The 15,132-nt window shown below is 33.9% G+C and overlaps 1 protein-coding gene across 1 annotated transcript; it reads left to right on the forward strand.

The window, feature by feature from the left end:
• Positions 1-334: 334 nt before the first annotated feature.
• LOC131940639 (thioredoxin reductase-like selenoprotein T1a) lies at positions 335-8,250 on the forward strand. Its single transcript, XM_059299348.1, has 5 exons — positions 335-519; positions 3,663-3,900; positions 4,031-4,118; positions 5,866-6,008; positions 6,452-8,250. Exons 1-4 carry the CDS (start codon positions 353-355, stop codon positions 5,961-5,963), a joined length of 591 nt encoding a protein of 196 aa, XP_059155331.1. The 5' UTR covers positions 335-352; the 3' UTR covers positions 5,964-6,008; positions 6,452-8,250.
• The last annotated feature ends 6,882 nt before the right edge of the window (positions 8,251-15,132 follow it).

Genomic DNA, 15,132 nt, shown 5'->3' on the forward strand with positions numbered 1-15,132 from the left:
CCTGCTGAAAGATCAAAGAACCATCGTAAGTTCGACACGTCAGGGTAAGAAAATAAATATGTATCTAAATCTAGAATAGATATCACCAAGGCCTAGATAAACCTATTACTATTTTTGTTGGTTTTTTAAAACCTTTACTTTTATATATTTAACTAAAAATTTAGTATAAAATAACACATCTAGTCTAATTAGATATTAAAAAGCAATACATATTTAACATTTTACCAAATTCATTAAAATTGATGTGTATTTTATTCTTATTTAAAACCTTTCGAACATTTGGCATGCATACGGATTGCACATGATTTTCTCGTCTGGCATTCACGTTACAAAAAATCTGGCACTTTGAAAAATGGCCGTCCCAAATGGCCTACCGTTTTTCGCAGTCTGTGTTGGTGTGTTACTAGTAACTTACTACAAAGACTTTGCGTTTTCTCACGAACCTCAGACTGTACAAAAAGATATTAAGGCACCAAAGTTGTCTCAGTTTGCTGGGCCAACTCTGAAGTTTTTGTTTTGGTAAGAAGTTAGAAGACAACGCCCTCTTCGTTTCTTCCTTGAGACGTGTGTGCCAGTCACCAGTGTGTGTGCCACTAGTCAAGCTAGATCTAGAGATCTAGATCTAGATCTAGACTAGATCTGTGACAATGAATGACTGTAGTTACACTGTAGTAGACCCTGTTAATTAATTTATTAGGCTAATAAAATACTTTTAGGAGGGGGGGGGGGGTTTCTAATAAAAGTGTCCCATAATTACTAACTGATAGGGGCCTAACAATACTGAATGAATAGTGAATACTGAATACTGTTCAATACATTTTTTTTTTATAAAAAAAAAAAGGGGGGGGGGGCAAGTTAGTCTGATTGTGTTAGCCACTGTTGACAAGTGCTGACTATTCAATATTAAAAAAATAAGTGTGTTAAGATTTAGTTAAGAACTTAAGAATTGATGAGGCTTGGGACAGTTTAATTATTAATTAATAATAGGTTAGTTCTGGATTACTCACTGGTAGTTAACTGTGTCCTTACCTCAACTCTAGCAGTCCTACCAAATGGCATATGCTTAATCCTAACTAAACTACTAACTAACCATAAAACTGGTTGGTATTACAATTATAATAAATTAACACACCCAATTATCAGACATTGTCTCTCTGTTATACCAATCGTGGGGGGGGGGGGGGTGATTCTGCTGAAGATAGAAAGGGTGGACTCGAAAAATTGTCTGACTTTCTGATTACTATATCCCAACCCTATTTCTATCTTACGCTGCCTAAACCTTATTTCTAGCCATTAGGTTGGTATGTAGACTAAGGGGAAAAAGGAAGATAACTTTCAGTCTTCTTCTTCTTCGTTCTTAATTATTAGTGTTGAAGGGGATTGAGATTTATCTGCCAGTGGGTTTGAACTCAAGACTTTGTTCGAATTTATTAACCATGAGCTTTTTGCCGACTCGACCACGCCTCCAACACAATTAAGCGTTACGTGTCAACTGGTTATGGGCCATTGAGGCCATTGACTCCGATTTCAACCTGCTTTTCTTTTTGGATTTGCTTCCATAGCCTTTGTCCAACCAAGAACAAACTACAAGGCAGCAGTTGTTTAATTTTGGAGTTCTCTCTCCTAGAAGAGTGGCTGTCCCCAGCTAACGAGCCTCATCTGCCCGAGGGTTCGAACTCGAGACTTTCAGTAAAATCTGCCTAAAATTCCATTATTCGGTTTCCTGATTTTTTTTCCCCCAATTCTTTTTCTTATTAATTAAAAATAAATATTAGGCCTATATTCTTTTATAATCTCCAAATCAACCACATATTCAAAATCTACAAAGGTTCTCAGCTAGGCTTACTATCTAGTGCTGTTACTTGTCATTTTCTTAGAATTTTTCCTTAAAAAATAATAATTTGAAAACAATAGGCCTACATGCTCTAAATTCATTTTTATTTTAATTCTGACATAATTTTGTTGAATTCTATATAGGCCTAACCATAATTAGTTAATTGAATTCCTTTTGATTTTTATTTAATTTGTTCAATGGGAATTGATATTGAATAACTAATTTTTATGAATTTTTTAAGATGTTGACCTTCATCAACCATCTTGTTTTTCCTATATAATTAGTCAAAGTAAAAATCTGTTTTTGATATAAAATAGCATAGCAAAAATTTACAAATTATAATTCAATTCGTTTGGAAAATGTATATAAAAGAATCACCCTTGTTTCATATTATTGTTTTGAGTTTATATATAACTCAGTGCGGTTGGGGCTGCGCCGGGGGGACGTTCTGACCGGGATTCAAAGGGACGACTCGAAATATCATCCATAAATTTTATTTGCTACTACCTACATTAGTTCTACTCTAATATTTAAAAACTGTTTAATTTAACTTAATAGTTCTAGTTTAATTAATAAAACTGTAAGTACAAATAATTAGAGGATAGGCCTAGTAGCCAATCTTCTTTTAGTAATTAGCCTATAGGCCTCTATCTAAATGAGTAGTAAAGAAATACACGTGCTTATATTAACCCATATGGACCCTTATTTTATATAGTTATAAAGACCGTAAGTATCATAATCTTTTTTATACATTAAAGACCTGTTAAAATAAACTATTGTCAAAAACTGTTTAAAAGACAATTCCCTTGATAGCACGAAAGAAGTCAAAATAGGCTTTATGTCACTATGTAAAGGTGCCACACACCTTAATTAGACTTCATTATTGTGCGTGTCCCTTTTTTATAGTAATTTGACTTGCATATTTCCAATGACAACATCATTTAGCTTCTATGTGGAAAGATTTTTTATCTATCTTCAATAACACATAGGTCACAGAATGACCTGAGCTAGATTTTGTGTAATAACACATCCATTAATTTCAGTTATCTTCTAAATTTAATTTTACTTGCATATTTTTATTGCCTTAATGTTAATTTGCAAAGTTTTATCAGAATATCTTAAATTGCAACAAAAAGTGTGCAAACCTCAATCTAATAACTTGTAACTATTCATGTAGATTTACACAGACTATATAAACAAGTTCTACTAATAACTTTGAAAATTCAATAAAAGAATGACTTAGCATAAAGCAATTATGTTTTATTAAACAGCATTTACTAGATTAATTGGTATTTTAATTTTAGCGTTCTGTGGTGGTTAGGAAAAACTTACCATAATGCCTAGTATACTTACATCTTCTCCTATAACAACACAACATTCATTGAACATTAATATTGCTCACAACATTTTTTTGTAGATATCATGCCTTTATAGCATAAATTGGTTGTTTCTATTATATCAGAACTTTTTGATTTTTTAAGGCCTGCTCTGTTAACGAAAAATCATTAACTTTCTTCCATATCTTTAGGTTATGTTTATCTTAAAAATTCGTGAAACAAAAGTTATCTTAATTTTAGTATATAAGTTTATAAATTGGCAAGCACCTTCCTGTCAATACAGATAATAAAAAACACCAAACAATCCTATCTGTTTGCCAATTAAGTCAAAAAGATTATAAGATCAACAAAAGGTACTTTTTATAGTGTGAAGAGTCCCACACATGATTACTTAGGCTTAGTCATTCTTAAATTGTTGAAAAATGTCTTCTTTGTTGTTTTTTTAAATTGGTTAACTATCAATATTTATCTTCCTCTTTTTATTGTTCTAGTTCCTCCTGAGGTTACAGGAAAGTGTTTGAGCAGTATGCTCAAGCACTGCATGAGCGTTTCCCGGCACTGATGATTGTTGGCGACAATTACCCGCCTCCAGTGCTCCAGGCAACATTAGCTCAGGCCCTTGGCATCATTAAGTTTGTGTTGATAGGTCTAATTGTTACAAGCTATAATCCTTTTCCTGTGCTCAATTTACAGACTCCAGGTATATTTACTTGGGCAATTGAAAATAAGGTGAGATTTATAGTATTAATTATAAAATTGTCTTTACATAGCAATATGATGTTCAGGGTAGTTAAATGTTAATTTTAGGCAAAACTATGACTGCTTAAAATGAATGAAGTTCATTTTTTTTATATTTCAGATGTATGCTTGCCTTATGTTATTTTTTATCTCAAATGCAATAGAGGGACAGTTAATATCTACAGGTGCTTTCGAAATCTTGTTTAATGGTAAGGTTGTACAACAATTTCTGTATGGAGCAAATGCTTTTAAATAATGTTATTTAACACTATCTTTTTTTTTTTACTATTTCCTCTGTAATGTTATTTTACATTCACTTCCCTTAGTCCCAAACATCTGCCATGTCATCATGTTCATGTTTGCCTGTCGTCCCTACTGGGACATAGGCCGCTGACAAGAGCTTTCCAGACGTCTCTGTCCAGGGCTAGTCTCTCCAACTGTCCCCAGGTGTATCCAATCTTCTTGGTGTCTTCTTCCAGGTCACGTCTCCAGGTCTTTCTTGGTCTGCCTCTCTTCCTCCTGCCTTGTGGATTCCAGGTGAGGGCCTGTCTTGTTATGCTGGATACAGGCTTCCTGAGTGTGTGGCCAATCCATTTCCATTTTCTCTGGAGGATCTCTACTTCCACTGGCAGTTGATTTGTCCGTTGCCATAGAACATCATTTCTGATGGTTTTAGGCCAGCGAATTCGCGCGGGTAGGGGTCAGACGAAAGCTAGCACCCTGGTCCTCCAGGTTGGGGGTTGAGCATAAGGTCAGCAACCTTATCTCGTAAAACAAATTACCCGCTACAGAAACGCAGACAGAGAGAAACATCTGCCATGTAGGCTTACCCAAATTGTTTCTAAAATAATATTTCTTTTTTTTGTGCAGATGATAATGATATGAATAAAATTAATAATTCAGAATTCAGTAAGGAAAATGTATAGGCTACAGTTAACCATTTACCGGCCTGGGCATCAAAACTATTTTACTTCCCCTATGGCCTGGTGAAAGGGCTACTCATTTTTCAACCTTGGCACTTTTTAAAAAAAAATAAGCACATATGTTAAAAAATCAAATAAAAAGTAATATACACAAGGTTATTATTATGCATGACGTTAACAAGCTCAATTATTTACTATTAATTAATAAAAATAACACTAATCCCAAAAATATGTAAACAAAACACTACTTCTAATATTATTTCCATAAAATTTTTTATTTTAAATGCTAAAAAAATTTCAACGTAGTCCCTGGAGCTACTTTCTTTTTCAATTGTTACACTATAATTAAAACCAGATTCAACGGCCAAGGCATTTTAATTACATTTAATTTAACTAATTTATTTTGCTCATAATTTTGAGGAAATTTTTTTTAGCTTTTAAAACATAGAAAATGCAACACTAGTGATAGAACAGTTAGAAAAACAAAACTATTTATTTCCCACTTCCGCTGGTATCTTCAAAATCTTGTTACCAGACTTCCGCTACTACACGTAAATAAACGTACTATACATAGCATTGCGACTGCGAGTGCACCGGACTGTACCACACACAAAATATTTCAACCGACGAGGGCGCATTTAAAGGGTTAATGTGGAAATATCAGTTATTGACCATGCAAATCTGGTAGTAAGATCTGCATTTAAATTCCCTGTCAATCATACAAGCATGGTCTCTAACCTGGTAGTCCTACTTATTCACATTCTAACTATTTGACCTAGTTTTACTGTTTTTAAAAACAAAACTGACTACTCCTCTTCAGAATAAACCTTCTGTCTGGTACCGAGTTAAACAATGCAATCCTTTGTTTTGTATTTAATGTACTTGTTTAATGGAAATGCATGAGAATGAAGGAATTCTCATATTTAAAATTTAATAGAGAAATGTAAATTATTTTGATTGCTCTGGGGGGAACTGAATCTTTCATTATAGAGAAAAGTTATCCTTAGTAACATAAAAATTATTTTTCTTTCAGATGTCCCCATTTGGTCAAAGCTGCAAACAGGACGCATTCCATCCCCCTCAGAAATGATTCAAATGATTGAAAACAATTTGAGATATATACCAACATAGCAACTGTGATGAAACAAGAAATGGCAGTATCCTGAAATGTTTTGGGTAATTATCTTTTTTTTTTTTAAAGAGTCAGACCCTTATTAGAGAATATATTCTAGCTAATTAATTGAAACAACTCATTTAGATTTTCTTTTTTTCTTTCACATAGTGTGGTGATGAAATTAAATACAGTAAATGTATTTATTAAAATATGGTTTTTAATCCTGATTAAATATAATAATTATTTTTTTGGCAGAGTTGGTTTCTTTAAACGTTTTTTTCTAAACCACCCCATTCTATTGATAAGCTTTAAGAATTTCATACTGTATAAATATTTTGTAAATTCTATCGCTACAGAAAATTTCGAGACAAAGCAAGCTCTTAAATAAAACTGCCGACATTTAATTTCCCCTTGTAAACATGGTAGCTGTATTTTTTAGTTTTATATTTTTTATATACCTTATCCAATTGTCTGATATGTGCTATTTCTATTTTTTTCAATCAAGATACACAGTAATTGCAGATAGTCAAGTGGAAAAGGCCCATGCAGACTTTGATAGAAATGACGGTGTCACTATAAACAGCTCTGCTGCATGTGATAACCTGATAAAACATCAGAAGTCTCTTGGTCCTTGTCTCAAGCACAATTTGTTCTTGCTGGTGTTTCCAAAAGAAGGCAGGGTAACCTGTCATTGTGTAAGAAAGAGTGTGCGTGCGTGTGTGATACATGTAAGATTAACTTACACTAATTTATTCAGTTTATTATTTTCCAGAAAAATAATTTAAGTGCATTTGAGTTATTTAGATATGTTTTGTAGAAAGGATAGCTACTTATGAAAGGATACAATTATTCAGTTGATTCTATTAATTGTTGACTGGTCTTTTGTATTAAGGATATTTTACATTACACATCTATAAAAAAAACTAATGACATGCCACAATCAATCAGTATTTGAGATAAAGATTTAGACCATCAAGAAAATAAGAGTTGAATCTGGCAATTTGTTTTTATTCTCAGAGTTTTGCATTTGTAATGTTTTTATAATGACCATTGTTTTCTAAAGTTTAAGAACAAAAATAAGCCACTTCAAATAAAAAAAATGAATTAAAGTTGTAGAAATTGAAAACAACTAATAATGTTATTCGATTAAAATGGTGAAATTCAACTTTTTATGAAGGCAATTAAAAAAAAACACCTCTAATAATTTTTTCAGCTTATGTCATAATCTTCAAAGTGCTTACTTAAAAAGAGTACTATCTTTATTACAACTATAACCATTAATTATATATCGTAAACATCTGATACTTGGCTTTCTACATCATGTGCACCTCCATAGTAGACATCTCCCAACTACTGCACTTGTTTCCTGTTTTCAGGGGTATCATATAAAAGTATTGTCACTTACAGCAGATTAAATTTGATCATTTGATGTGGAAATTAAATGCTAAAAACTAGCCATTCATTGGTTGGTTTACAGAACAATTTAGATTTGGTGTACTTTTTCGAGTATACATTTCAGGTTGTGTTTTAAATCAAAACTTAGTAAACAAAACAGATAATTCTTATTTGTACAGTATCTTTTTCATTAACTCCCAAGGATCTTAATCATCTTTGTTTACCATTGTTTAAAAACATCTTCATATTTCATTTTTTGGTGTTAAATATTCTTTGACATGTTTGTAGCATTTTAAATATGAATATTATTGCAGGCAGTAATAAAATTGTGTGCAAGTATTAAAACAATTTCCCTTGTAAACTGACTTGTAATTGTTCTGCTTGTTGCAGCATAAACAATCAGGAAGAAACCTAAGTAGAAATCATCTATCATTTTTTTTCAGCAGAATGTTTGCATAAAATTCAACTTATTAACATTAATCTTAATAGAACAAATTTGTAAAAACAAAATTTATTAAGGGCTAAATTTTTAAAGCAGTTTTGTGATATTTAGTTGAAATTGTGCTCTGTCTAGCCAAGTGTATACTAGATGTAGCAAGCCACTGTGTTGTATTCTAGTCTGTAGATCAGCTTGTTGTCAATGTTTCTTATCAGTATAATCTATAATCAGTTTTTATTGATGTGCAAAGAGTTATCTTTTCTTTCTACTATTAAACAGATGGGCTTAGTTGATTAAAAATATTTTGGGACTGGTTTCAAAGTGGAAATTAAGTCAAAGAAAATTTCCAGCTGAAAGAAATTGTGATCAAATGGTTACCCTAAGGCCATGTTACTAGATTGTTTGCTGTTTTTTTGTTTTGGTAAATGTTTTCATACATTAAAAAAAAAATAAAAGATTTTTTAAAACTCCCCCCTTTGTGTTGCTATTAATTTTTATTCATGTGCTTTTATGTTTTTCTGTGAATTTTAAAACATATCTGTTTTTGGGAGTTTAATTTGTGGTCACCAAGTAATAAGGTTTTTCCAACCACAGCATTACTTAAAATTGTAAAATGAAATATGCATGTGTTTATTAAAGTTTTTCTTATTGCTTTATATAGTTCAAGTTGTACAAAGAAAATTAAATTGTGTGATTTGATAAATGTGTATTGATCACTGTTCCAAAGTATGAACAAATACTGATGTTTGATAAAATATTCATTTAATGTGTAGACTTGCACTAGTTGCAGATATACTGAGTGTCCTAACAAAAACTGGGAGGGCAATCTTAAGTTTGGTAATTTGAAATCTGTTGAAGTTATCAAAATATACTTGATAGAACTTAGAACAGAGAAGTTCAATTTTGGTTGGCCAAAGATATGCAAACAAATTTAATGTAAAAAAATATTGAGAAAGAAATCAACAACAAAGATTAATTTTTTGGGTCTATTAAAAAAACGAACTATTTCTTTTCCTTATAAGTACCTCATTGTTTTAATGTTAAATAACGCCTAGCTTTTTTTGCCAAATTATATGACAACCTCCTCCCCGTTGCCTTCTAAAAGTCTAATTCCTCACTCCCCTCCCCCTCAGTGTTTCTTCCAGACTTTTTTCTCCGGGGGGGGGGGGGGCACCTGAAATTTTCGGGGGGCGGTAGACTTTCTTCGGGGGGGGGGGCGGACACTGTTAAAAGTATATATTTTCTATATAAATTATATAAGTTTCATTTCGTTCGGGGGGGGGGGGGGCTTTGCCCCCCCCCCCCCCCCGAAGAGATGCCTGGAAGAAACTCTGCTCCCCCTGTAAAATAATGCCAAACATCTTTTTATCCCCCCCCCCTCCATTAATCAAAATCATCTAGTTATTTCTTAATTATTAATCCAGCTGGTTCAAAATTAAGTAGACTAATCAATGTTTTAAATTACAATTTACAAAAATTCAAGTTTAAAAAATAACTTTTTACGACGCAAAATTTTGACGTCACACTCTCCCTTTGTCAGTCACCCGTAGCAGTCTGCCCCCCCCCCCCCCCTTTTTTAAAAAAGTATGACGTCATTTCTACACGATCGCCAAGTGCTGAATAAGTAGGTCAATCTAAGCTCACTCTTCTACTAATAATTTGAACACCTTTTGAATTGACAAAAAAAAAATAAGTTTAAGTAATGTATAGAATGGACAGATATGCCTATGGCCTATGGCATGGTCTGATAGGCCTTCTACAGAAACTTATACAAAACCTACTCCACACAGATCTATTTTTTTCCTAAGCTTGTAATGTAAATAAAACATTTAAAAAACCAAACACACAAGCAGCCTGATTAATTACATAATAATTATCTATTTATGCGATATTTCATTACTTGGTTCCAGTTTTGTGCAAAGAGATTTCCCATTGCGCAACCATGTTTTTTTTTCTTCTTTATGAAGTTTGTAGACTAGTGTGTTGTCAGTTTGTCCTTGTTTTCCCGTGTTGAACCATCCGTTGACTTTGACCCACTAGCCGGGGAATCATTCATTACACTGATTACAGTGATGCCACGGTATCTTGTTTTTACTTAGCAGGCAAGTGACGTGATTATGTGTTAGCAGTCCCAGACAACTGGGCAGTAAAACTCATAGATTCTAGATCTAGATCTATGTTAGTCAATGTTAGATGCATCTGGATCGAGAATCTAGGTCTCGATCTAGATTTAGAGTAGCGATGACGTTGAGGTATCCATGTTGTTAAAAAAGTTCATTGACCTAGAAACACGGAACGCTGGTGTTACGGGTTCGCATGAATAATTTTGAAGAACTAGACCTAGATTCTAGATCTAAACCTAGCACTTCTTGTCTTACGTAAATGAAAGTTTAGGCCTTCTAATTAGATCTAGGCATAATTAGGCCTAATAATTATAATTATTATTGTAGGCCGCATTTTACATTCTAATATAGATCTAGATCTAGAATGTTTAATTTAATAAATAATGAAATATTAATAATGGATCTAGATCTAGCCATGGCTCCAAACCGCCCGGAATGATAATCTATATCTAATTATTTATCTATAAAGTATTAAGTTTTAAGAATTAAGGGCCTACTACGATGTACTGTATGCCTTATATTAATAATATTTAGGCCTATACCTTTAGTGATATAGGTTTAAAACAAGATTATATCATTAAAATGACTAGGCCTTTTATATTACTTTATAATAATAGCAATCAGATCTAGATCTAGATCTATATTTTATATTTGTAAGTTAGGACGTTGCTATATATTGTATTAAAATCTATAGGCCCCTATATTTAATATTATAATAATAAATAGATCTAGGCAGTACCCTCCGGATTTACGCATATATAAGCCAAACATGAAACAAGCTATTGTTTAGTAGCCCGCTTTTCTGTTCTGCTCCCCTCCCCCTAACCTCTTCTTTTAAACTGTGCTGAGTATTTACATTTTGTCGCCGAATCCATTTTTAAACTTTTTACTATCCAGATCTAGTTATAATTTTTTTTCCAAACCGTGGTGGAGGTTGAATCCCCCCCCCCCCCCAGACCTAGTCTGGCTACACTTACAAGCAGACTTTTTGTTGGCAAACTTTAAAAAAAAAAAGAAGCAAATATTTGGCACTTACTCTGCATCTAATATATGGACTTAGAATTAAGAGCCCAAGAGGGTATTAAGTCTAAATCTAATTCTGTATCTAGGGCCAGATTAGATTTAAATTAGCCAAAATTCCAGCTATAATGTGTGCATGGTGTTCTTTAGTAATACAATATTTAAGTCACCAGAAACAACGTCTCACTATACTAATGTGAAGGGCTGGGTGGACTAATTTGACAAGATGTTGAGGAAGAAGGGTAAAAAATGTGACGACTCTTGAGCATTTTAAAAAAGTGACGATTGAAACTTAATTTTAGTCGTTATTTCGCATTAAAAAAAAAAAACAACTGCTAATGTAATTTGTCATAAAAATTGATCCAGATACTTTTCTTGTCCAAGCTCGGTAAAAAATACTTGATTAAAAAAAAAAAGCAATTTTAAGTGGAGGTATGAGAGGTTTGGATCTATGTATATTTTTCTTGACGTTTTATTTATTGGAATAACGTAAAATTTGTGCTTCATTAAATGTGACTTTCGGAACACACAAAAAAAACCCGGACTAACCTCCTCCCCCCCCCCCCCCTCACTGACATTACCTCTTACGAAAATTCTTCGCCGATTGTTAAAAAAAACCCCAGTAAGTGCTAATAATATCATGAAGCCGAAAGGCTTTTTGTCTTTTGTTGTATGAAAGAAATGTTTGGCTAGGCACAGAATCAGGCCTCATTAGTCGAGCACTGGCGTCAAATTTCTGGCACAACTTCCGTGAAGATTTGGTGCTGCGCCAAGAGAGTGCTTTGTTGGCTTCATTGGTGCTATAGGAGACAGGCTCTCTTCGGTTAGCCGTACACGCACAATGGAATCAATGGTTCTGTGGATAGTGCTTTTCGTAATCATGCAGTCAAAACTGTAGTTATCTGTAAGACGTGCCTTCATAACCGAGTTTCCTATCCCACAGGATTAGGTTAAAGTCACTATATCTTTCACAAATTTTATTTTATATGGGGGGGGGGGGCACATATATAGTAAATTGGCCCGATGGGAGGGGGCAGTACCCCCCCTCCCCCTTACATTTGGCGAGAGAGGGGTATCGCTAAGCAACTGTAATGTACAGTTTCAGCTAATTTCTTTAAAAAAAATTTTTTTTGTAGAGCCGATGCTATGATGTACACTTAAAATTAGGCATACTCGAAAAGAAGCAATTGTTTACACTGCCTATAACATTTTAATGTTAGTTTTAAAAAAGTCCAATTATTCAAGTGCAAAGTCACGTCCCTTCCACGCGAGCTTGCATCAATTATGGGACCCCTGAACACTGAGTCTACATACTACATGCAATTAAAACATTCTATGAGATTTTTTTTTTCAAACACTGCCGTCCTTCCTTTTTTTCTGATTGATTATCAATTTAAAAAAAAAAATGTGAACATAGTGAGAAAAATAAAACAACTATTTAATGGCACAGACGTGCTGCGGATGATTACGGTCAATCCACCAAATCCATCCCACCCCGCTATTGTTTTGTGACATGCATCAACACGTTCAGCAGAAACTGTTGCAAGTCTTCTCAGCTTTACCCAGTATTATTAAGGCTTCTTTAAGATATTGGCAACACGGGTCTGTGTGTGTAGGCTCTATAGGCTCAACTGAAGCAGTAATTTAGTTAGTTATGTCAGTAAAATCCGCTTATAAATCAAGCTACGTAACAAGGCCACATTACTCAAACTCATTACGACTCATTACTCTACTTGGCCTCAATACACAAAAACTGTCAAATGACAAAAATGGCCACATTACTCTACCTGGCCACATTATTGTTGCCAGATTGTGCAAGCTCTCTAGACTAGTTCACACAATTTCTAGCACTTGGTTTGAACCCTATGCTCTGATATCTATAAATAGATTTCGAGATCGATATTTTCTATTTAGGTCATATAGGCCCTATTTCCGATCGTTTCCTCCGATAGATCAGTATGTTATACGGACGCTTAAGCTGTTATTGAACTGTGAGTCGATGCTTTAAATCTGTATAGTACAACCAGCAAGTTTATATTTATAGTAGTTTATACCATTCCACAACACAAGCGCAGCTCGGTGACGTGGCCATCGTCCTTCGTTCAGCTTACTGTCGGTACTGGTCCCTCACCAGTTACCACCTAATCAGTATATGTCACCTTTAAAACCTCTTGATACAAACAGTTTGGATCAAGTTAGGAGCTTAGCATCTAGTAGCTAAAGTTTGTCATTACATTTTTACTTTCTCGTATATACGAAGTATAGAGAAAGTCTTGTAATCGTGCAAAAAAAAAAATCGAGATTTTTACAAATCTCGACGTTTTACACCTCACTGATACGGAAAAAACATAATTTTGCAATCTTGTCCGTATGTCTCTGTGTGTGTGTCTGTGTGTGTGTCTGTCCGTGTGTAAACACGATAACTTGAGTACCGTTACTGCTAGGTTGATGAAATTTCATATATAAGTATTTTATCAAAATCGTAGATCCGTATCAACTTTTGAGCGATTTCCGATAACCGGAAGTGGTACTTTTCCTACTTTGAATTTTTCAAAAGCCTATAACTTGAGTATTATTTCAGATAGATAAATGAAATTTCACATGTAAGTAAAAGATCTAATTCTCTACCTTCTGTTAAATTTTGAGAAATTTTCGTTGACCGGAAGTAGTAATTTACGCTACTTCCGATTTCTCAAAAAACTATTGTAAATTTTAAAAGTACTAATAATATTGCGCACTATTATGCGCTTTTTTATTTGGCGTTCACTTGGTGTGCAATTAATTTGTCTACGAGATTTTATTCTATTTTTAAAACTTTAAGTATTTAAAATGGATTAAAAATCATGTCTATAGCCCGAGTTCCCATCCCCTGTTATTTTATATAAGAATATTCGAGAAAGTTTAGGGGAGATCACTCCCGGTTTATTTTAGTGTAAAAATCATCAGTTAGTGTTAAGGTTAGCTCTTCGTTAAATAAATTGACACTTTCAAACATCCTAGAGTCGGTGTTTGCACAACCGTGTCTCTCTTCTTAAAGGAGAGGTCATGAGACGGTAAACCATAGGGTTGGGAGGACAGATACCTTCACAACTGGATACAAACGACTGTAGGGTTGAGGTGTATTGAATTCACCGTCTGTGAAGCTCGAGACAGGAGGGTGTAATTCACCGGTCTGGAAGTAAATTCTAGCCATGTCCGAAATAATATCCACCCCCCCCCTCCCGGTAACGGATCTCAAGAGAGTGGTGTCTCAGTGGTCTGTACCTTCAACCTGGATGTAATCGCATTGTGTGGTGGTGCTCATAAGCTTAGCGACCCCTCCCGGCGCCCGGGGACAAACTTTTAATTTGGCGCCCCCCCCCCTATATTTTTACTTTCTCGTATATACGAAGTATAGAGAAAGTATTGTAATCGTGCACAAAAATAAATTGAAATTTTAACAATTTTCACCGTATTACACCTCAGTCCTTCTTCACATCCGAAGTATAGAGGACTTATTTTAATCGGGCAAAAATTGTCAATCCAGATTTATCAAAATTAAAAGGTTGTATGCGTAATTCAGTCTGAAAAACTGGGCTTTGCAATTCTGTCCGTATGTCTGTGTGTCTGTGTGTGTGTCTGTGTGTAAACACGATTACTTGAGTACCGTTACAGCTAGGTTGCTGAAATTTCATATATAAGTATTTTATCAAAATCGTAGATCCGTATCAACTTTTGAGCGATTTCCGATAACCGGAAGTGGTACTTTTTCTACTTTGAATTTTTCAAAAGCCTATAACTTGAGTACTATTTCAGATAGATAAATGAAATTTCACATGTAAGTAAAACATCTAATTTTCTACCTTCTGTCAAATTTTGAGTAATTTCCGTTGACCGGAAGTAGTAATTAACGCTACTTCCGATTTCTCAAAAAACTAATGTAAATTTTAAAAGTACTAATAATATTGCGCACTATTATGCGCTTTTTTATTTGGCGTTCACTTGGTGTGCAATTAATTTGTTTGCGAGATTTTATTCTATTTTAAAAACTTTAAGTATGGATTAAAATGGATTAAAAATCATGTCTATAGCCCGAGTTCCCATCCCCTGTTATTTTATATAAGAATATTCGAGAAAGTTTTGGGGAGATCACTCCCGGTTTATTTATATTTATAACTCAAAACTGCAGCTAAAATGAGCTTTTAATTTTTTTCCCAACCTATTTTGGCG

This window comes from Physella acuta, unplaced genomic scaffold (assembly GCF_028476545.2).
Source record: "Physella acuta isolate Inbredline_101_S28 unplaced genomic scaffold, ASM2847654v3 ptg000324l, whole genome shotgun sequence".
Lineage (NCBI taxonomy): Eukaryota > Metazoa > Mollusca > Gastropoda > Physidae > Physella > Physella acuta.